Here is a 21,788-nt window from a genome sequence, read left to right on the forward strand (position 1 = left end):
AACCTGATCCCTCCTTACAGACCCTTTGTCCATCTGCTTTCTCAGCCTCACCAGCAGTATCAGTCCTCTCACAGCGCCCCCATGCCAAAGAAGAGCTACTCCAAGATGGAGAGCAAGAATTACAACATGTACGAAGATTATGAGAACGAGGCTTATGGCGAATACGAGGGGGAGGAAGAGGAAGACATGGGGAAAGAAGAGTATGACGACTTCGCAAAAGAGCTGAACCAGTACCGGAGAGCCAAGGAGGGCTCACACCGGGGACGAGGTATGGCTGCCATTGTCAACCTGCTTCCCAGGCCACACTGCTTTTCTGTTCAGCACCTCAGAACACCTTCGCTTATTACGGTTGACGGTCAGTCCCCGTGCCGTTGGATGTTGTGCCCACTCTGAGCCTTTGGGAGAGCAGAGGTCTCTTACGAGGCTCCAGTTGCAAGGGCAGGGCCTAAATAACCCCTTAGTGCCGCAGAGTGAGTCCCAAAGAGCCATTTCTTCACATTTTACTCTGCGGGCAAAGGTCAGACCCCTTTTTTGTTGCTTTAAGGTACATTCGTTCTCATGTCTAGATAGATTTAAAAGAACAAGTGAGGTCTAGAATAGTGTGTCCTTAATGTGCAGAGAAAACAAAGTCAGGATGATACGACAAGTCCGATTTCATCCTGCTAAAGTATATGGCGAGTAGATGCTGAAGCATAGCACGTCCAGCATGAAGGAGGAAACTCTGCGTGCCGGACTTGCGCTGCATTCACACAGCTACTTTACAACATTTACATCTTAGCCGCTTTACCGGAAGTTGCTTTAGGATATTAAAAAGCACTGACCCACTTCAAGCCAAATTGCACTAAGACTTGCTCGATACACAGAATGTGCTCCTGCAAAGAGGGGATGAGAGTCCTCGTGTCTGTACTAACCGGGCATGTGATAGAGCAACCACATGTATTATACTGTTTGAGGGAGCGTGGTAGAGGGGATAACCTGGAGCTCAGAGGGTCTGAGTTCAGTTCCTTACTGACCTCTTGTATGACCTTGGTCAGGTTCCTGTGTCTCTCTAGCTCTGATTCTCTGTCTGTAAAGTGGACAGGGAACTACTAGCCTCCCTGGTGAGGATAAACACATGTGAGATTGTGATGCGTTCACATACTGTGGTTACGGGGGCGAGGGGCTAAGTGCCACAGATGACTGGATTCTGGTTACAGGTTGATAAAGCCTGAAGCAGAACCATAGCCCAGATATTGTATCCAGTGTGTATTGTCTTCTCCATATTCTTCATTACCTGAATGTAACAGGGGCCCTTACTGGAATGTCGTTGACTGTGCTGTCGGTTAGGCCTGCACTTCTGTTTGTGGTCCTTAGGAGAATGCCCTAAGTTGTGTGAGTCGGCTTAGAAAGCCCCAGCTGGCTCTCCCATGAACGCAGTAACATAGAGATCGTTTGCCATCATAAGCTGAGCTGATTGTCCCCTGGAAGTGAAAGACGGCCATGTTCCTCCCGCCTCCAAAGACAGCCAGACGTTGGATGTCGTGCCACCTGGCTGTCATGAGTGTTTAAGTACGATGCTCGTTGGCTTGCTCTACAGGCAGTCGAGGACGAGGACGAGGATACCGAGGGCGTGGAGGCAGAGGTGGAATGAGAGGGCGAGGGATGGGCAGAGGTGGCCGTGGGAGAGGAAGAGGCGAGCACCCGGAAGAGGAAGAGGAAATGTACGAGGAAGAAATGGAAGTAAGGCTTGTTACTGAACTAGATCTCATAGAAGCAAGGAAGATTAGGGTTGGAGGAGGCCTCAGGAGGTCATTCTGCCCAACCCTCCACTAAAAGCTTGACCTGCCCCAACTAAATCAACCCAGCCAGGGCTGTGTCAAGCCGGGACTTAAGGATGGAGACTCCCAGCACCTCCCTAGACAGCCCATTCCAGTGCTTCCCCACCTGCTTTTCCTAAGATCCAACCTAGACCTGCCCCCCCCCCCCCCCCCCCCCAACGTGAGACCCTGGTTCCTCGTTCTGCCATCTGCCCCACTGAGAACAGCCTCTCGGGAGCCCCCCTTCAGGGAGATGAAGGCTGCTCTCAAATCCCCCCTCCCTCTTCTCTTCTGCAGACTGAACAAACCCCAATCCCTCAGCCTCTCCTCATCAGTCACATGCTCCAGCCCCCTCTCCCCCCGACTCTCCAGTTTGTCCACATTCTTTCTGTAGCGGAGGTCCCAAAACTGGACGCAGCTCTCCGGGCGGAGCCTCACCAGTTCTCATCTGAGACGTCCAGAAATGGGGGTTGTTAAGGGAGAGAACATCCCTTTCTGGAAGTGGAAGAGTTGGGCCCTCTCGTGAGAGGCAGGCACCCTGATGCTGTGCTGCTCTTTCTGAATTGCAGTATGGGGACAACGAAGAGCCGATGGGGGAGGAGGACTACGACGACTATTCCAAGGAGCTGAACCAGTACCGGAGGAGCAAAGAGGGGAGAGGGCGAGGTACGGGGCTGAGCCCAGAGCAGCGGGACTAGGATGGCGCCATGGGGCTCTGCGCAGCCTGGAGAGTGGAGCCAGCCGGGGCTGGCGTGAGGGTCAGGTTTTGTTCGGAAGAAGAAGTGTCAACGTTGCTGTTTTGCTCTGTTTCAGGTGGAAATCGGGGGCGGGGGCGTGGCCCCAGAGGGAGAGGAAGCAAGGGGATGGGCAGGGGAAGAGGACGAGGTGGGAGCCGAAGCGGAATGGGGAAAGGTGGTGGCGCGAACGAGGACGACGATTACTACGATGAGGACATGGGGGTAAGCAGCCCTGCCTTGGGGGGTCTTGCTGCAGCCCAGGGGGCTTCTCTCTGACGCGCCAGCCAGGTTTCCCCAGGAATCATTTCACGTGCACCTGTTGAGTTCTGAAACGTGGGCGCTCTATGCCCCAAACAAACGTGATGGCTTCCGCCTGCCAGCACCGCATGCTGCCCAGGGCTCTGAGCCACAAGCGGGTCCTGTCTCGCCCTCCATCACGGGAGTAAAGATCCAGCCGTGAGGGCGAGCCGAGAGCAGGCACGCCCCAGCTCCTGCTCTCCCTCCCAGAGCAAAGCCAGTGACGCTGCACCAGCGCAGAGAGCCGGCCTGCCGAAAGGACAGGGCTCCTCTTGCCTTGCCGCTTCCCATCCGCCATCCTCACGGCACTTCCTGGGCAGGCGGCTGGTGACCAGACATTCCCGATCTCTGACCCTCGGGCATTGATTTTCTCCCTGCTGCCAGGAGGCAGCGCTGCCTGCTTCTGTCTGAGATGAGACGCGCTCTCAGCCGCTGTCTGACTGGCACCAAGTCATGCTAAAAAGAGGGAGGCACATGAGGGGGACATTAGGGCATGTCTCCAGGCAGGGGCACTGACCTGTTACCAGATTTGCCCAATACTCTGGGGTATGCTCATTTATCAGGCTCACTCTTATGGGGCTGGGGGGAGGTTAATTCTATCCGTGTGCTGCTTGTGCTACTGTGCTTTCATATGGAGCTGAATTCTCCCTGTTGCCAATTCCCCCTCCCGCTGGAGCTCTCCTGCAGGAACTAGGTTCCTCAGGACGGGGTTCTTCCCACCTTAGCAGCACACCCAGACACTCACCCCCACTAACAGAGCACGCCTGAGAGGACTGGGGAATCAGCACTCGCAAGCTGACCCCTCCTTTGTCCCTGGATTCAGCTGGCTGGGTTAACAGCCGTGCCACACGGCACCCTCATGAGCCTTTGGACTCCGTGGGCTGGATTAAACAGCACTTCAAGCTGCCATCCTCATAAGCCCCCAGGTTCAGCACCCCCTATCCCCACTCTCACCCCACAATCATTCACTGGTAAACCACACGATGAGCAAACCCCACTGGATTTTGGGCACTCCAGGGATCTGTAGCTTGGATACAAGAAGCGTTGTTAGAGCGAATGGGGAAGCCAAAACAACACCCCTTGTGGAAAAGTGAGCGAAAGAGAGAGAAGCCACCAGCTTAACAATGAAAGTGATTTATTTCTGAGTAGTGAAAACAGTTACAATATTAAATGTAAATTGAAACTGATTACAAACGTTAGAACTGTTTACAGAGGGCAGGGTCAGGTGGCTCTGCTTAGAGAGGTAGTTGGGGGCACGGGGGAAGAGAGAGAAGGAGAGAGAGATCTTACCACTCCGTGGAGCTTGCACTGATCGGGGTTCCCAGATGGTGATGGGAGCTGGGGGTGCAGAGGGCAGGAGACAAGCAGAGCAGAGCCCGCAGCACGATCAGACAGGAGATGTTGACGTCTCAATAGAACCGATGCAGTTTAAATCCAGGGATCAGAACAGTTTTTCTTGGGCAAGGAGAGGAGTGTTTATAGGGATAGGACAAAAGTTCAAAGAGAAGCAGAGGCGAGACAATAGAGACTGGTCACCCCTGGTTATGGGGATGTTCCTTGAAGGAGCTCACAGTGCAACCGGGCAGTTTCAGTATTTTGGATGTCAGTAGGATCGTTACTAGAATTGGTCTGATAACGACTCATTTGGGTGTGAGCAGACCTGGGTTCGTTAGCCTCTGGAGCAGAGATTTCCCATCAGGCCGTGCTTCTCTGCTTTCGGTATCCCAGAGTTCACTCTGGTTCCTGCCTTGGAAGAGCTGCTCTCCATTCTGTATGCTAATGAGATGTCCCTCTGTTCTGTCTTCAGTGCAGATGAGGCTGGGGTATTTCCTTAATTAGTTTAGATGTGTCTTCCCTGGCCTTTTCATTGCTTTGTCTGATTCTAGCAGAGGCCATGGGGAAGGGGGGGGGGGAAGGAGATGGTTTTCCCTGAATGTCACTCCCTGGCTCCCCAAGAGCACAGGGCTAGTAGATCACAGACCTAGCAGTCAGATGATGGCCGCCCATCAAAAATAGGATCTCCGAGGTATCTTGAAAGAAGCCTAAAGTCGAGACTTCATCTTTGCATATTACCCAGCGGTGTGAAAACGGGCCTGTCCCGGGCTTCATGTCCCTTCAGTAGTCAGGGTGGATTTTTCCGGTTCTGATGAAATCTCTCTCCCTCTCTAGCTGTAGTCGGTCAGGCAGAGAGGTTGGTGCTCCCTTCATGCAAGACCTCCCCATGCACTCTGAAATGCATATTGTAGGGAGGTGGTTCATTTATTTCTGTGGCTAAGATTTGCCTCTTCATGCTTGTTAACGGTACCTTTGCAATTCCCACAGGACGGAGGTGGGAATTACCGGCGCGGCGACCATGATAAACCCCACCAGCAGTCGGATAAGAAAGGAAAAGTTATCTGCAAATACTTTGTGGAGGGCAGGTGCACCTGGGTAAGGAGCTATTTATGGCTGGTCTTGGCTTTCCTGTTAAGTGTTTCTGGAGCCCCTAAAATGCATTCAGGGTGTACGAGACTGAGACATGTCTGGTCCCTACCCCAAAGAACATAGAGTCTAGAATAGGGATGTTAAATATCAGTTAATTGAGCAGTCGAGTAACCTCGTGAATTCTTAGCGGTTAGTCAGCTATTCTATCGTCCCTGGGTAGCCCCTCTCTGGGGGGAAGGGGGTCTGAGTTCCTGGACTGGCACAAGCTGGAACTGAGCCATCCTGCCTACCTGCCTGGCTCCTAATACAGTTTAAATGCAGAGCCGCAGCGAGGGTAGGTCCAGGACCCAGTGCAGGCCTGCTTAGACATTTACTGGCAAGGGTGGGTGTGTAGTCTGTAGCATTAACCTGTAAGCTTTTGCTAATCAGTTAATTGACTGTGCTATTACATCCCTAGTCTAGAATCATAGGATGAGTGCTAGGAGAGTTATACCGCATGTAAGGAAAATCGAGCATGCAAACACCCATCTGAGCCGCACGCTTGCTTTATTTTCTACTTCCTGATTCTCCGATTTTAACCACACAAGATCTAGCTGTGGGACTCAGAGACCCGTTTTCAAGGCTTTCAGGGCCAGAACCCCAGCAGAGAATCACTTCCATAGCCCTCCATCAGCACGTATGCTCTATTGTTTCTACAACATTGGGGATGTTGTGCTGTTTCTGTGCAGGGAGAACATTGCAACTTCAGCCACGACATCGAGCTACCAAAGAAACGGGAACTCTGCAAGTTTTACATCACCGGTTACTGTGCAAGGGCTGAAAACTGCCCTTACATGCATGATATCCTTTCCTGATGGCCACTGTGTCGCAGGTCGGTGGCTTTACCTCCGTCACGAGCAGCCCTGTGCAACTGGGGAAAATGGGCCCCTGCACCAGGCGGCTAATGACCGACCGGCAGTACCTGTAAGATACCGGTTCTCAGAATGCGGGGTGCCCTCGCTTGGCTAACCGGGGTGTCGACAGACCTCTCCTGTTCTTCAGTCTCAGTCTCCATTTGCAAAAAGTCAGTTGCTAGCTGTGAGAGTCGCAGACAAGCCCTTCGCATTGTGAGCAGAGTTAGCAGGTGCACGGACATCGGCCGGAGTTTGCGAAGAGCCTGACTCTGCCTCGGCGGGAGGGGATGGGGCTACCTGAGTGTAACCCGTGCTTACCTGAGCCTGTGCTGAGATCTGAACTGCCCAGTCATTGTGTGGGTGCTGGCTCTGATGCCAGAGGTGGTATGTTGTTAATGATTGCGCTGCTCAGTCGGAAAGGAAGGGAAGGGCCCAGCATGGAGGGAGGCTAGGAGTAGGCCTGGGAGTGGAAGGCATGTCCCTTAAGGTGTGTAGGCTTTTAGCAGCACATGACAGCTGCAGGGACGTGAGTGGCCGCATGGCCGCGGACCGGCACAGTGTAGGTGGCTTTGCAGGAGTGTTTGCAAAGGAAAATACAGGCGGTGGAGAAGTTGTTTTATTTTCTGTTGGGACAGCAGAGATTTTACGCGCTGAGTAAGAATGTGCCACGCCAGAGCCCTTGGGGCAGCGTGGTTGAAAAAGATAACCTGACTGCCCGTTGACGGATTTTTGTAATGACTCAAAGGAGTCGTATGTTCCTTAACGCTTCGTTACGTGACTTTCCCTGTAAGCTGTTCCACACCACTGGGAACTGTATCAATGGGGATGAGTGCATGTTTTCTCACGAGCCGCTCACAGACGAGACCCGGGAGCTGCTGGACAAGGTAAGCGGGAATGCCGGTTCCGAGCGGCGCTTTGGCTGCCCATGTGGGACTTTCGCCAGCGGGAGGGAGAGGTTTTCAGGATGGGGTCCCAGAGGTGAAGTCAGGAACAGGGACGCAGGAGCCTGGCCTGCCATTGCAGAGCGAAAAGCCCATCGTTTGGGGCACTTCCAGTTTGCTAACGCATTAGTTGAAGGTCCAGTAGGAGACAGCCCGTGTGGGCAGAGCTCTGCCCCGCTGGGTCTGAGCCTGCTCAGCACCGTGGCTCTGCAGTGTAACGCTGAAAACCCCCGCCGCGTGTCAGACCCTCGGGGACACCGTAACCAGTAGCCGTGGCTGTGGGTGCGAGTGTGTCAGAACGTGCAAACCCACGGACTCCAGCCGGACCCTGGTTGTTTGACTCAGCGCCGTGCGCTTGGCTGCTCCCATGTCGAGCCAGCAGAGAGGGCTCGGTGCAACTGTCCCTTTTCCAGCCCCCCGACGCTGCGCTGTTGTCCCAGAGGTGTACTCGTCCCCCAGGGCGCCCCACTCGCCGGGCTGGGCTCTCATTTCTCTCTCTCCCTCAGATGCTGGCTGATGACGCAGAAGCAGGCGCAGAGGATGAGAAGGAGGTGGAAGAGCTAAAGAAGCAGGGCATCAATCCGCTACCGAAACCTCCACCCGGCGTGGGCCTGCTGCCCACCCCCCCGCGCCCCCCTGGACCGCCGGCTCCAACGTCTCCCAACGGCAGGCCGATTCCTGGCGGCCCGCCCCCTCCTCCGCCACCCCCCCTTCCCCCACCAGGGCCACCACAGATGCCACCTCCGCTCCATGAGCCGCTGTCACCGCAGCAGCTGCAGCAGCAGCAGGACATGTATAAGAAGATCCCCTCGCTCTTTGAGATTGTGGTCCGGCCCACGGGGCAGCTGGCGGAGAAACTAGGAGTGCGGTAAGCACGCCCCTCCCTTCCCGCTGCTCACGGCCGGACAAGGGGGCAGTGCTCCACAGGGGGCCACCCATTGACCGTTATCCAGCCCCTTCTCTCCGAGGACCTTACAGGAATGTTGCAGCCCAAATCACCCACAGCCTCGCAGAACCTCCCCGCTTGTCGCCTAGTTAGTATGTGGAATTCCGTGGTGCTGTTGGCATAGTAGTGAAACTCTCCCTACAAGCATCGTGGAAGCTCTGTGGGCCCTTACGTGGTCCAGGGTGACGAGGAACCTGTATGTGGTTCACTGCAAGTGGGGGGGTTGCTGACCCCTTACTGTAGTCACGGAAACGGTGTGAGCAGCACATCACGCATGTCCTGTTCTTTTAAGGTGGGGTAAGATCGGAAATAGGCCAGCCAAGGCCCTGCTCCCAACGTTGGCTTGCTGCGAGGTTAGCCTGTCTCCCTCGCCCAGGAAGAGCGCTGGGATGGTGCGGCCGTCTGTGTGAATGCAGCACCCTGCTGCCGTTCCACGCCGGCCCGCCGCAGGGCAGGGGATGGTTCTGCCGAGCTTCAGGGCCAGCAGGAAAGAGCTGGCTGTTGACGTGGCGAGATGGGCAGTCGCAGGGAGGTTTCTCTGGCCGCTCCTGCAGCGGGTGCACTGCGAGGGCAGGGCCAGTCCTGCGGTTCTGGTGAGGGCGCTGCTGTGAGCCCCCTTGTTCGCAGGGCAATGGGTCTCCTTTCAAAGTGACATTTCTTTGTGTTCTCTTCCAGGCATCCAGGTCCACCACCTCCCCGCTTCCCTGGGCCAGGGGGACCACCTGGGCCTATGCCAGGACCCATGCATCCCGACATGCACCCAGATATGCACCCCGACATGTGTCTGGACATGCACCCGGACATGCACCCGGACATGCTCCCGGACATGCCTATGGGCCCGGGGATGAATCCTGGGCCTCCCATGGGTCCTGGGCTTCCCATGATGCCCTACGGCCCCGACGATTCGCCACACTCAGGGATGCTGCCCCCCATCCCACCTGCACAAGGCTTCTACGAGGATTTCTACCAGCATCAGGAGGGGCTGGACATGGACCCTGGCCTGCCGGGCAACCCAGGTACGTTCCTCCTCGAGCCGTCCCCAGCAGTGGCAGGCGCCGGCTGTGTGCGGGGGGGCGGCGATGCCACGCTGGCTCGGCCGCGTTTGGCGCCGCGTGTTCCGGTAACGCCTTGATCCCTGAGCAGTTGGCGCGCTGCGGCGGGGCTGGGCTGCGCCAGACAGCACGGAGACGGGCTGGTTTCATGGGCGCACGTCCCTCCCCGCTGCTTTCTTGAGCCGCGTTGTGATAGGCGGCTGTGTGAGAAGTAGGGGCCGCGTGCTGCGTGTGACTGCTTTCCCTGTCCCTTCCCTGGCAGAGGACTACGGGAACGACGCGGAGATGGACGAGCCTCTCGGAGAGCACCTTTTCCCCGACCAGTCCTTGGAGCCGGACTTCCTGTGTGAAGGTGGCGCACCGGGGTCACACAAGCCGTCCGCCAACATCCCTGACTTCCTGCCCTCTGCCCAGAGAGCCCTGTACCTGAGGATCCAGCAGAAGCAGCAGGAAGAGGAGGAGAGGGCTCGGAGACTGGCTGAGAGCAGTAGGCAGGAGCGGGAGAACGAGGAAGGCAAGTGGCGGAGCTCCGAGTCCTCCGTTCAGAGTCATGGCCCTTAGCCCCTGCAGTCCTGGCTTAGGAGGGCCTGACCTAGAATCCTAGAACCCCAGGGTGGGCAGAGACCTCAGGAGTCACCGAGTCCAGCCCCCTGCCCTAGGCAGGACCAGCCCCAACCTGTTTCCTCCCAGAGTCCAACTGCTGGAGTTGGCTGCTGCCTTCCCTCGCCATGTGGGCTTGGTCCCACGTTTCCATGCTGGGTGCCACATTCCTGTGCTGGCAGCGACCGGAGGGTGCGGTCCCACAGCTGGTTTGCCCAGCCCCTCGCGCTGAGGGTGAAGATGTGCGGGGGGCGGGGGCAACCTCCCTGTTTTCCAAATGGCAGCGCTGTGGGATTGTCCTGCCCCCTCCCTCCCGCCCCCCAGCTCCTCACCGACCATATTCGCTAGCTCCGGCCGGCCGCGGGTCGGGCTTTAGATGACAAAGCTTCACCCCAAAGAGGGAGCTAGAGAGCTGATGAGCTCAGCCTGGTGCCTGGTGCCAGCCTGGGCCCCATGTGGCGCTGGGGAGATGGCTGCTGCAGGGATGTTAAATCCTGCTTGAGCGTTAGCTTTGCCTCGTTCACCAGTGAGCCGACGAGACCGGGATTCTGGGCTGGGGGCCATCGCCGCCCCCTGGAGCAGCTCTGCTCCCGGCTCCCAGCCCCCGCCGGAGCTGCCCCTGTCTGCAGCAGGCCCAGGCTCCCTGTAGAGAGAGGCCCCTGCCCCACCTCCCCGCTAACTGGAACGGGCCCCTTTCACATCCCCACTCGGTAGCTCATCAGACTCGTGGTTTGGTAGCAGAGGGCACTCCAGTCCCTTGGGCCTTTGGACAGTCGCCCTCCCACCCCTGTTCGGACGCTCCCTTCCTGCGGAGGGAGGGCTGGGAAGGCACCGGAAGCGGTGGAAGAAGAAACGGGTGAGAGGAAGCGTGGCAGGAGCCTGCTACAGGGATGATGCAGGTGCCTGAAAGTCCCAGGAAAGGGCAAAGCCAAGGGGGGGACGGACGGACACAGCTCAGTGTTTGGGGAGCCTCCTTCCTAGCCCTGCATCCCTGAGCTGCTAGTCAGTGTGGGGCCGCTCGCCGCAGAGCCGGTTCCCCGGTGGCTCGCTCGAGTTGCACACGCTGCTGTCTTTGCTCACCGTCTTCCCCTGTCCCCAGGTGATACAGGCAACTGGTATTCCAGTGACGAAGATGACGGTGGAAATAGCGTCACGTCCATCCTGAAAACGCTCCGGCAGCAGAGTTCCAGCAGGCCCCATGCCCCGCCGTCCCATGGAGAAATGGGCGGCCCCGTCGGCCCGTCCCCCGGGGTGACTGACCCTCGCCTGCAGAAGGCCCAGCCGGCGGGGAGCAGCCGGCCCGCCGATCCTCGTGTGCTCCGGGATCCGAGGCTGTCTCGAAATGCTGACGCTGGTGGCCCAGCTAGCGCTGGGGATGCAGGACCCACTGACCCGCGACTGGCCCGGCACGTTCCCGCGCCCTCCCTGAAGCCAGAGGCGCCTCATTCCAGCACGGCTGCCAGCCAGAAGGCCATCTTGGTGCCGGAGGAGGAGGAAGGAGAAAGGACACTGAGGGACAAACCGGTCAATATCCCCTTAGAGCCACTGCCAGCCCACGCCCTGCGAGACCCCCGGTCTCAGCTGCAGCAGTTCAGCCACATAAAGAAAGACGTGATCCTGAACAAGCCAAACTTTGCCCGCCTGGTCCTGTGGAGCCCAGAGGATCTGATCCCTCTGCCTGTCCCAAAGCAAGAGTTTGTTCCGGTCCCGGCGGCTCTCCAGGCCCTCCCTGCCCTAGACCCGCGACTTAACAGACCCCAAACTACGGGCCTGTCTGACCCCAGGCAGCGAGGGGCAGCAGCCCAGGCGGAGCCCGCCACCGGTTCTGGCACCAACGTCCCTGACTTTGAGCTGCTGTCAAGAATATTGAAGACTGTGAATGCCTCTGGCAGCACAGGGCCGGGCCCGAGCGATAAGCCGAGCGACCCTCGCATGCGCAAAGCCCCAGCCGATCCCAGGCTCCAGAAACCAGCAGAGCCAGCGGCGGCCAGAGCCGCCAAACCTGCGGAGCCGGCTCAGCCCACGGCTGCGCCCACATCCACCAGCGAGACGGCTCCCGCCATCGCTCCCTACGACCCCCGGCTGCTGACGGCGGGGGGCCTGAGCAAAGGCAGCGGCCAAAGCAGCGTGCTCAGCGGGATTAGCCTGTACGACCCCAGGACTCCGAGTTCAGGTGGCAAAGCCACGGAGCCTCCCAGCGAGGGGAGCGCGGCGTCGAAAAGCCCGGAGGCCAGCAAGGGCGCTGGCAAGGCCAAGGAGCCTCTGTTTGTGCGCAGGTCTGCTTTGGATCAGCCCGAGGGTGAGAAGGCGAGCGCCGAGCTTGCCACGGACAGATACAACAGCTACAACCGGCCGCGCCCCAAGGCGGCCGCCGCCGCCGCCGCCTCCGCTCCGGCCCAAGAGACTGCCCCCCAGCCCGGGGTCCATAACCTCCCTGTGCCCCCCGTCTATGGCATGGTGAAGCAGACCGCAAAGTCTGGCTCGGGCAGCCCCTTCGCAGGAAACAGCCCTGCCCAGGACAGCGAGCAGCAGGACGCCGGGTCTCTGAAAGATGTTTTTAAGGGCTTTGACCCCACAGCTTCGCCGTTCTGCCAGTAGTATTAAAGAACTGACCTCGCGTCCCTGTATTAAATAGCAGCGCAGTGTTGGTAACTTTTTTTTATTCCATTAGTGCTCACTCTAGCCATATAACGTGTACATACATTGTTTGGGGTCTGGTCCGTGCTGTAAGATATAGTCTCTGAGATGCATTTTAAATGAATAATCAAAGTATCCTTGTGCAGTAATAACCAGCCTTTTGTCTGACTCCTCCAATCGTTTGTTAGAGCTTTCTTTCCAATGCAATTGAAATCATTCTTGGAAAATAATGAATTGTCCGAAATCTCCTTGGGGAGCTGCGGCAGACCTGTCGCACCCCCACCCCCCAATCCGCAGTAGGCTGTGTCCGCAGCCGGACGTCTCCCCTTTACTCCATTCAGGCTGGGTGGCAGAGAAATGAGGTTCAGACGTGTTGCCTAGCCGATGAAAGCTGTGAGCCATGCGGATTAGGAGAATTTGTGTTTACTTCTCAAATGTAACTAACTAAAGTATTTGTATCATAGTCTTTTTTAAAAATTCCTTTAGTACAGTGAACAGAATTACCATGGAAACATAACTATGTGGGAATATTTTTGTAATTGTGGGGGCTTGTTTACTTTGGTGTTAAGTAAATATTTTATGCCATTTCCTGGAGGTTGTTTCGTTGTAAGACCTAGCTGGGCTGTAACAGGACTTGGATTCTCAAGATCTCCCAAGGATGGCTGTGGAATATTTGCATCCCAAAAAATTGTGCAGTCTACCAAAAAAAAAAAGGTTGTATTATTGAAATTAAATTATTAATCTCAATCAGATTTTGCTTGTATGTATTTTGCGGACGGAGGGTTTTTCCATAAACACAAACCCGTATTCTGTGATTTTCTGCATCATCACCCCGGGGTAAAACTCCATCTCCATCCAGCTGGGACGGGAATTCTGCCTGCCGTGTGTTTCCAGATGCAGTTTTGTGGTATAGTGCCAAAGCAAAGCTGTTCTTCAGCAAAGCGATGTTAGCTGCAGAATACTGGTTTCGGAGTCGCTCGGCGGTGGAAGAGCGGAGTAAGATGAACTGTGCTTTCAGGGCGTGCAGGGAAAAGCAGGCCCGGGGGAAGGAACCTGAGTGGTGGATAATCGAGAGTATCCTAATAGGAACGGGATACTGTAGAGTCGGTGGTTGTGAATGTGGATGGCGAGGGAAGGACGACCCGGGGTGACTCCTTTCTATGGCTCGGGTCTTGCTACAAGCTGATGTGGAGGAGGAAGGGGGTGTAAGCATCAGGTTTATAAACCTTCCGACAGATGAGACAAGGTCTCACATTTTCCCGACCGTCTCTCAGCCCCTCACTCGTCTCAAGGGTGCGTTGCTAGATCCTTGCGGGGCTGTTGTCACAGGCCCAGATTGTTTTAGATCTGGAATGCACTGTGCACCGACCGGAAAGGCAAAAATCCTTTTGCCTTAGATGATGAAAATGTCGTCATATCATTTTCTCCTTCCCGTTTTCTGGGCAGTCTCTGGTTACTCAGAATCAAGGTGCGTCCTGCCCTAGTTCTTGGTATTTCACTCACGGTATCACTGTGGAACAAAGTGGATTCCTCCGTTTGTCACATGCATGTGGCTAGTTTCTCCCACTCACGGGTATTTGGCTGACGAAGTCCGTAGCCGACATACTCGCAAGTATTAAAAGAGAGAGACGTTTTATGCAAAGTGTCTTTAAAGCCTAAATGCACCAGGGAAACATTAAAATGTTTTCATCTTTTTAGCCAGAGATGAAGGCATGGATCTGTACGATGTACAGGGCCAACTTGCAGTATCAACTCCTGTGAAATAATGGAAACTCAGTTCAATATGTCAAACTCGGTTTTAAAAACATGCTTGAGCCAGAGGTGGTGGTGTCCTTTAACCTTCTTAGCAGATCAGGGCCTGGGGTGCTCTGTTAGGGAACGTCTATGAATTGTGAGTGGACGGTAGCACTTTCTTCTCACGGTGGCACAAGCCAGAACTTTGGTCAGAGAGGCCAAACTGCGGTGATGGGGAGCGTTTTAGAGGTGCGTGCATGTTGTAACTCCGAAAGAGGCAGGCTCGGTACCGGGTGCTGAATATTTTGCACAGGAAAGTTGCCCCTTTGGCAGTGCATGTGATTTCCAGTTGGATCGCATAATATTGCCTGCACACCCGTACCTCTCTGGCGTGAGGGTTCATCCTCTTTACCGTGGCGTGTCTCTGCCTGGTGCCTGTACAAGGAGTCGTGGGTGAGGAAAAGCTTTTATCAGCTGCTTGCATGGCTGGGTGAGGAGGAATTGCCCCCACAGTGGCACAGCAGCTTAAAAACTCCCCGAAAATATGTTTTGAAAGAGTTCTTCAGAGAATTGGTGTGCTTTGGGTTGGCGTGTCTGAGAGGACCCACTTGAATAATGCCCAAAATAATGCTTCCATGTAAAACAAAGTAAGTCTGGACTCCAGTTCTGTTACATTGATGGCGTGGTGTTCATTTAATTATCTTCTCTGTGGAGGCGATGGGGTTTACTTCTTCCTGCCCCCCACTTTAATGGGAGGCGAAAAGTTGTACCAAACTTAGCCTAAGCAATGTCACCCAACCCAACTGGTTTCCAGAGCTGTTCTGTGCATGTCCAATGGAGATGGGAATTTCCCATTTCACTTTCTGCTTGCATCTCTCCCTGGCTGTGTTGCCAGTGAATCAGTGTGGCATCAGTGTGTGAAGGGTAGCGCACTGTTGAAGTTTGTCATGCTTTCTCCTGGGTCAGCCTCAGCTCTTCACGTGCAAACGCATGGCTTTGGAGTTTGGCTGGTATCACTGTAACAAAAAAGAGAGAAGTGAAATAAATCATTTGTGTCGCTTTTTGCCCTGTGAGGTTGCTTTTCGCGAGAGGGATGTAAATTCAGTGGCATTTGTACCAGAACCCTAAACATTTGTAACATACAAGAAGAAATGTTTGCACCCTGTCCAGAATATGAAACATGACGATGCTCTACTTTGGAATATATTCCCCCTAATGTAAAACATCATCTGTCTAATCCAGTAATATTTTTCCATCTGCCAGAGCTTTAAGAGAAAAAAAATAATGCTCTAAATTGAGATTGTAATAAACTGTAAATACTATTTCAGAATTGAAGGTGTTGATGCAAATATGTATATATTGGTATTTTTACAATGTTTTGTTGCATGGCTTTGTGTTTTTTCCCCTTTTTTAATTGTACATTTGTCTTCCAAAAATGTCATCTATATTTCTCCTGTGAGCTCTTTATCCCTCTACGATTGTATTACTGCCATTAAAGGATGCAGTTATTTTAAAGGTTTCTGGTTCTTTCGGTTCATGCGGGGGTTCACTTAGGTTGTGTTGGCTTAGCAGCTCGCCCTGGTAGCTCTTCATAAATTAGAACAGCCTTTGTTTTCGTAGAGTTAAAAAATCCCCTTTCTTCTTCTTGCCACACCTTTTGGGGCAGGAACGGTAGCAGCGACTTTAAGCCCACCCGGCTGTTTCTGTGTCCAGCGGGTTGCGTGGGAGGCGGCGGGGGACTCAGGTTACAGATGTGTTTCCCGTCTATTTTGAATCCAATCTTATTCAGGCACGTAACGTTCGGCGAAGAGCCCTAATCCTTTATGCTGGCGGCACAGAGAGCCAGGAGGTTAACTGGGTTGATCGTGCGCTCGGGAAAGAGCTGCCGAGAGATGGCGGCTTTCCTGTCTGCCCGGAGACACGCACAACCCGGCCCGGTGTCTTCACGCACCCAGTCCAGCACCCTGGCCCGTCCTTAAGCCGAGCTGTCGGTCTGTGGCCACCGAGAGCGGCCAAGCCCACCAGTGGTGAGAAACGTGGGGGGAAGCAGGAAGCCGAGCAGAGCCGTGCCCAGTGCCACTGTGGGAAGCCCCGCTCCTTAGAGAAGCGGAGAGCGGCCCTGCAGCCTGGCGCAGGGAATTGGGGTTTGTCCTGAGCGGCCGGGCACTGTGGTATCAGTGTGGCACAGTGGAGCAGGTGCCTCGCCCCTCTGCCCCCACGGGGCCCTGCGGCGTCCAGCTGCTGTGGCCACACGGCGCCGGGGGGTCGGATCCTGCTCCTGGGGACATCGGCCTGGGCCAAGCGCCCGTCTGTGCTAGGCCGCCAGGGCAAGAAGCCACACACCCAAGAGGAAGGGACAGGACAGGCGGGTGTGACGCAGACCGCGAAGCAGCCGGACACGCGCACTGTGCCCGCCACCTTGCCGCAAAGCGGGAGGAGAACCCTTCTGCGGTCTGATTTCCTATTCGCTGTGGGGCCCGGCGGCACCGCCCCGAGCGTGAGACCATGACTTAGCGGCTTGTCTACGCTTGGAACGCTTGAGTGCGCACAGCGCCTAGGCCGGCAGGAGGGCATTAACCGGAGAGTGGTGAGCAAGACACCAGAAGTCGTTCTCCCGCTCTACCCTGCGCCGACTCAGCCTCAGGCGGAGGATCGTGTCCCGTTCTGGGCACCACATTTCAATAAAGGTGGAGAAATTGGAGAGGGTCCAGAGAAGAGCAAGAAAAATGGTGAAAGGTCGAGAGAACACGAGCTAGGAGGGCCGACTGAACGAATTGGGCTTGTTTAGTTGGCAAAGGAGAAGACAGAGAGGGGTCATGACAGTTTTCAAGGACCTAAAAGGGTGTCACGAGGAGGGAGGAAAATTGTTCTCCTTGGCCTCCGAGGATAGGACAAGCAGCAATGAACTTGAACTGCAGCCAGGGAGGTTTAGGTTGGACATGAGGAAAACTTCCTGCCTGCCAGGGGGGTGAAACACTGGAATCAGTTGTCTGGGGGGGTTGTGGAATCCCCATCCCTGGCGATATTGAAGAGCAGGTTGGACTGACGCCTGTCAGGGATGGTCTAGACCAGCGGTTCCCAAACTTTTCGGCATCACGCCCCCTTTTTGATTTTTGAGAAACTCTCACGTCCCCGCCCCAACAGCAGCAAAACTTGAGCAAAAAAAAACAAAAAAACTGACCGGGTCCAAAAAATAAAAGTAGCAGCAAAACAGGGGAGTAGTACCCCTCCTGGAATTTTTTCATGCCCCCCGGGGGGGCACAGCCCCCAGTTTGGGAACCCATAGTCTAGACCATGGGTTCCCAAACTGGGGGGCATGAAGAAATTCTGGAGGGGGGCGCAAGATGACCCCCCCTTCAATCCCCCCCAAAGTTTTGCTATTTTTGTTTTTCGGCCACGGTCAGTTCCTTTTTTTTTTTTTTTTTTTTTTTGCGCTCAAGTTTCTCAAAAATCAAAAAGGGGACGTGATACGGAAAAGTCTGGGACCCGCTGGTCTAGACGGTGCTCGGTCCTGCCAGGAGGGCCGGGGACCAGACTGGATGCCTCGCACGGTCCCTTCCGATTCTAGGGTTCTGTGATTCCAGCCCGGTGCCCCTCGCCCTGCCTGCACTGCACGGCTCAGTGTACTGCTCCGGGGGGGGGGCTTTTCGTACCCCAAATGCCTCGTTCCCTAGCATGCCCCTGACCCAACTCACCTGCCTTGGATGCAACCTGGGGGCGTGTGCGAGGGGGCCCCGTGAGCACGCCCCAGCTGGCTGGGGGCAGTGCCCTGCACGGGGGCCATAGTGCACAAGGGTGCAGGGCACGCACGGGTTCCAGCCCAGGCGGCTTGCAGTGCCGTGGCAAAGGCTCGCCCGAGGACAGGGAGGCCGCGGCTGTCTCCTCGCGTGGCTGGTCCTGCCTCGTTCCCGTGTTCCGCGCCCGCAGAGGGAGGGCGGTTAGGTAACAGACCAGCGCACACGGGGGCCCGGAGCTGCCTCGTCCTCTGCCCCACCCCCACCCCGAACATCCCAGCTCAGTCGCCCCCCCCGGGAGAGGGTTTGCGCCCCCCCCCCACAGCTGGGAAATTCAGCTCTGTGTCCTGGCCCCCAGGGAACCGTGTGCTGGGATCAGGGGCTTTGTGGGCGATCTCATTAGACTAATTGAGCCACGGGGGAGCGGTGCAGCCCCACCCGGGGGGGCCGCTATATATAGACGCTCATCCTCTTACAGGGAAAAGGGGTCAGGGACCTGGCGAGGCTCAAACCCTTGGGCGGATTAGCGCAGGGCCGCGAGCCCCGAGTAATCTCCCAGCGCCCTCTGTCCTGGGCGCAGCCGCGGGGGGGGGGGGGGGGACTGGGCAGAGGCTGCCGGGAGCCATGGGTCTACCTACAGGCTGGACTGGGGTCGTGCCACTTGGCCAGGGAGTGCTGGGGGCCCGGGCCCCCCGGCCCCTCTGAATTGGCCCGCCACGCGGATCGGGTCCGGCCTGGCGCCAGGGTAGCAGCGCCCATGCCCAAGGCAGCGAGACGCTGGGGCAGACGGGGGCTGGGGGCAGCGCTGCAGTGGGGGTGCAGGGAGGGGGCACCCTGGGGGCCCAGGAGGACACAGATTCACAGGCTGTCTGTTCCATCCCAGGAGTAGCTCCCAGTGCTGCCCCCCATGTCCTGCCCTGTGCCAGGACCTGCCCCCCTCTTGCCTGACCCCAGGACCTGCCCCCCATGTCTTGCCCTGTGCCAGGACCTGCCCCCCTCTTGCCTGACCCCCGGACCTGCCCCCCATACCCTGCCCTGTGCCAGGACCTGCCCCCCTCTTGCCTGACCCCCGGACCTGCCCCCCATACCCTGCCCTGTGCCAGGACCTGCCCCCCTCTTGCCTGACCCCAGGACCTGCCCCCCATGTCCTGCCCTGTGCCAGGACCTGCCCCCCTCTTGCCTGACCCCAGGACCTGCCCCCCATGTCTTGCCCTGTGCCAGGACCTGCCCCCCTCTTGCCTGACCCCCGGACCTGCCCCCCATACCCTGCCCTGTGCCAGGACCTGCCCCCCTCTTGCCTGACCCCCGGACCTGCCCCCCATACCCTGCCCTGTGCCAGGACCTGCCCCCCTCTTGCCTGACCCCAGGACCTGCCCCCCATGTCCTGCCCTGTGCCAGGACCTGCCCCCCTCTTGCCTGACCCCAGGACCTGCCCCCCATGTCTTGCCCTGTGCCAGGACCTGCCCCCCTCTTGCCTGACTCCCGGACCTGCCCCCCATACCCTGCCCTGTGCCAGGATCTGCCCCCCCATGCCCTGCCCTGCCCCCCATGTCTTACCCTGTGCCAGGACCTGCCCCCCTCTTGCCTGACCCCAGGACCTGCCCCCCATGTCTTGCCCTGTGCCAGGACCTGCCCCCCTCTTGCCTGACTCCCGGACCTGCCCCCCATACCCTGCCCTGTGCCAGGATCTGCCCCCCCATGCCCTGCCCTGCCCCCATGTCTTACCCTGTGCCAGGACCTGCCCCCCTCTTGCCTGACTCCCGGACCTGCCCCCCATACCCTGCCCTGTGCCAGGATCTGCCCCCCCATGCCCTGCCCTGCCCCCCATGTCTTACCCTGTGCCAGGACCCGCCCCCCGTCTTGCCCTGCCCGCTGGCTGGGAGCAGGATGCCATACAACAGCTGCGGGGATGCCGGGCTGGTCCTCAGCGGCTGCCCACTTCCCAGGCGGGGGTTGTGAGAGCCCCCCCGTTCCCGGAGTCCCAGGGCGAGCCGAGACTCTCGGATCCCGCAGGACAGGACAAGCTTCCGTGCCCGGGGGTCAGGGGGAGACGCCGGAGGACACCCCCCCTCCCCCCTCCGGGCTGCTGGTTTGAATCGGGGTTTCCAAGCCCGCCCGGTGATTCTGGGGGCCCGGAGCGTTGCGTCGCCGGGCGGAGCTGGGCTTCCGCGGCCTGGGCCTGGCTGGAGGAAGGGGCTCGAGCCAGCGGCCGTGGGGCTCCGGGGGCCGTGGGGAGGCGCCCGCCTTGGCCAGGCGTCAGGCACCACATGTGGCCCCCCGCACCCTGGGCAGGAGGCAGCAGGGGGCGCTGGGAATGGGACACACGCCTGGCAGCCGGGATGGGCTGCAGAGACAGACCTCCCGGCGGGGGGGGGGGAGTTTCAAGGGGGCAGGGAGGGGGGTTCCCAAGGGCTGGGAGCAGGAGCTGGGATTTTCTTGGGTTGTAATTTCATTTCCTGTCGACTTTCCCGTTGGATGTTGGCAGGAAGCCCTCTCCTGCCCCGCCCCCTCCAGTCCCCATGGCCCTGACGTGTGGGGGGGGGGCACTTCCCATCCCTGGAGCAGGAGGCCGAGTAGGGAAATTCCTGCAGTTCCCAGAACAAATGTATTCCGCTCCGTCCACTGAACCCCCCCTGCACCCAGACCAGACCCCCCCAGGTAACTGCCCGTCGGACCTCCCAGGAGCCTAGCCAGTGCTAAGACCCACACAACCCGGCCCCCCGCCCACGGCAGGGCCTCACGCCGTCCCACCGCTGCTGGGCAGGGGGGCTCTTCAACAGGATTGGAGAGTGCCACGGGGGCCACGAAGCCCCCACCCAGCCAGGTCTCTGCAACGTGCCCCACACCTCTGCCCCAGCCCATGGGGGCGGGCGACTCCGCTTCAGAGAGGGGCGCACACAGCAGGGCATAGAACCCAGGAGTCCTGGCTCCCCCCCATAGACCATGCACCCTTCCTTCCTAGCCCATCATTATAGCATCATAGACCCCTAGAACGGGAAGGGTTCTACCTCCCCGGCCCTCCCGGCAGGACCAAGCCCCATCTAGACCATCCCTGACCGGCGTCTGTCCAACCTGCTCGCCAATATCCCCAGGGATGGAGATTCCACAACCCCCCCAGGCAACTTATTCCAGTGTTTCACCTCCCGGACGGGTAGTTTTGTCTAATGTCCAACTGTGACATAGTGGGGGGGGTCTGCTCTAACCTGGGGTCCCCCCATGCTGTGAGATTCCCACTGACTCCCCCACCTGTGGATTGGCCCAGACACCTACTCCCAGCCTGGGCAGGTAACAAGGCTCTTCCTGGGGGAGAGACAAAGGGAGGGAGGTGGAGACGGACACCTGGCTGGGGGGCAGGGTCTGGGAGCTGGGCAGTTCCTGGCTGGGAAACATGAAGGGAACAGACTAAGCTGGGTGCTGAGGGGGCGATGGACCCCTAACCCAAGGGGTCTGAGGCATCCTGGCCCCGACGCCTGTAGCCACATCCCTTCTGCTGGGCTGTATCCCGGAGAAGCACTAACCCCTCCCTGTTCTACTGGCCGGCGGAGTCTGTTCTGGCTGCTACAGGGGTGCAGGATCAGGGGGAACCCCAAGGCACCGTCACACCAACCTCAACCTCCATTTAAGTCCATTGCTAAGGAGAACAATGGTTCCCCCTCCTCCTTGACACCCTTTGTCTCCCCTCTCAGTCTTCTCCTTTCCAAACTAAACACGCCCAGTTCGTTCACTCTTCCCTCCTCGCTCGTGTTCTCTCCACCTTTCGTCATTCTTGTTGCTCTTCTCTGGACCCCCTCCCATTTCTCCCCAGCTTTCCCGAAACGTGGTGCCCAGAACTGGACACAACCCTCCAGTTGAGGCCTCACCAGCGCGGAGCAGAGCGGAAGAACGACTCCTCGGGTCTTGCTCCCCACACTCCTGTTCATGCCGCCCAGAACCAGGTTGGCTTTTTTTCCCAACAGTGTCACACTGTTGACTCATATTTAGCGTGTGGTCCAGTCTG

General features: G+C 57.5%; 1 protein-coding gene across 1 annotated transcript in view; it reads left to right on the forward strand.

Annotated features, from left to right (window-relative positions):
- The window catches only part of ZC3H4 (zinc finger CCCH-type containing 4), a 29,625-nt gene extending 16,555 nt beyond the window's left edge, over nucleotides 1-13,070 (forward strand). The window contains exons 4-14 of the mRNA XM_075915526.2: nucleotides 46-268; nucleotides 1,577-1,719; nucleotides 2,366-2,462; nucleotides 2,610-2,755; nucleotides 5,153-5,260; nucleotides 5,983-6,094; nucleotides 6,922-7,031; nucleotides 7,595-7,956; nucleotides 8,710-9,050; nucleotides 9,349-9,600; nucleotides 10,786-13,070. Of these exons, the coding sequence (XP_075771641.2) occupies nucleotides 46-268; nucleotides 1,577-1,719; nucleotides 2,366-2,462; nucleotides 2,610-2,755; nucleotides 5,153-5,260; nucleotides 5,983-6,094; nucleotides 6,922-7,031; nucleotides 7,595-7,956; nucleotides 8,710-9,050; nucleotides 9,349-9,600; nucleotides 10,786-12,284 (3,393 nt within the window). The 3' untranslated portion in view covers nucleotides 12,285-13,070. The remainder of the gene's footprint in view (nucleotides 1-45; nucleotides 269-1,576; nucleotides 1,720-2,365; nucleotides 2,463-2,609; nucleotides 2,756-5,152; nucleotides 5,261-5,982; nucleotides 6,095-6,921; nucleotides 7,032-7,594; nucleotides 7,957-8,709; nucleotides 9,051-9,348; nucleotides 9,601-10,785) is intronic.
- Nucleotides 13,071-21,788: the final 8,718 nt, after the last annotated feature.

Source organism: Pelodiscus sinensis, chromosome 18 (assembly GCF_052426305.1).
Source record: "Pelodiscus sinensis isolate ZL-2025 chromosome 18, ASM5242630v1, whole genome shotgun sequence".
Classification (NCBI taxonomy): domain Eukaryota; kingdom Metazoa; phylum Chordata; order Testudines; family Trionychidae; genus Pelodiscus; species Pelodiscus sinensis.